Raw genomic sequence first — 1,084 nt, forward strand, 5'->3', positions numbered from 1 at the left:
TTAGACATTTCTACATAGCAGTAGGTTTTTGCCGCTTTCCTCCGCTCTACGTGTGCTACAGACTGTACACGTTAAAGATCCCTCGACAGTTGGAAATCTAAAAAAACCTCTAGTTGTTCAGATGGGACAATAAACTGAGGCCCCATGTCCTTCAGGCTGTGAACGTTAAAGATATCTCAACATTTGGAAATCGAAAAAGAGTAGGTTAATGCCGTTGTCCTGGTAAAAATTTCCCTCGTTGCACACTACATGGCGTTGCCCGTCCTCAATCACATGGTGCAGAAAAGTAGGACGTAAAACTCCATTCATTTCATTTTTCAAATTGTCATTGATATTTTAGAATGAGGGTACAAGTACAATTTCCCTCATTGTACACTGCATGGCGTTGTCCGTCTTCATTTAGTCCAATTAGAAAAATAGGACGTAAAATTCCATTCATTTCATTTTTCAGAATGTCAATACAAGTATACAAATGAAACAGGTTTGGAGCCCTATTCCTACAAAGGAAGTTTAGTATCTGATTCAGCGGAATGTGATGAAAACTGTGCTAACGATATCAGATGTTCCACTTCTACCATGACTTGGTTTAAAAGATGTCTACGTTACGAAACACCATTCATCTTCGTGTCGTATGAGGTAAATGAAGACCAATGTATTGAAAAGTGCAACGAGATGAGTGAATGTAAAACGATTGGCACTGAAAGCCGATTGAGTTTTTCCTGTTTTTTATTTAACGTTACATTGGGCAAGATTCCAAATAATCTGAAACGACCTTACCGAACCACTTATACCGTAGCACAGAAAATCTGTGAATAATAAAAAAAAACATGTTTATCATGATATAGACCTATCTCTTTTTTGTTTGTGGCAATAACCTTGGGTATAAGGGGGTGAAAGCCGACTCTAAGAAGCAAAGGCACCGGCATCAAAATTGTTCTTACTTTCGAACCCACGGCACCTAATAGCCAAGCAGACGACAATCCAACTCGCTACCGTCTGAGCTGTTCTAAATACTAGGTATTAGTGGGTAAGAGCCGACTCCGGTAACATTGGCACAGGCATCAGAATTGTACTTACCCTGAGG

The 1,084-nt window shown here is 39.7% G+C and overlaps 1 protein-coding gene across 1 annotated transcript in view; it reads left to right on the forward strand.

The window, feature by feature from the left end:
- Nucleotides 1-576: 576 nt before the first annotated feature.
- LOTGIDRAFT_174658 (hypothetical protein) overlaps nt 577-1,084 on the forward strand; it is a gene marked incomplete at both ends in the record, with an annotated part of 4,623 nt that continues 4,115 nt past the window's right edge. The window contains one exon of the mRNA XM_009054001.1: nt 577-682. Within this exon, the coding sequence (XP_009052249.1) occupies nt 577-682 (106 nt within the window). The remainder of the gene's footprint in view (nt 683-1,084) is intronic.

Source organism: Lottia gigantea, assembly GCF_000327385.1.
Source record: "Lottia gigantea unplaced genomic scaffold LOTGIsca_208, whole genome shotgun sequence".
Lineage (NCBI taxonomy): Eukaryota > Metazoa > Mollusca > Gastropoda > Lottiidae > Lottia > Lottia gigantea.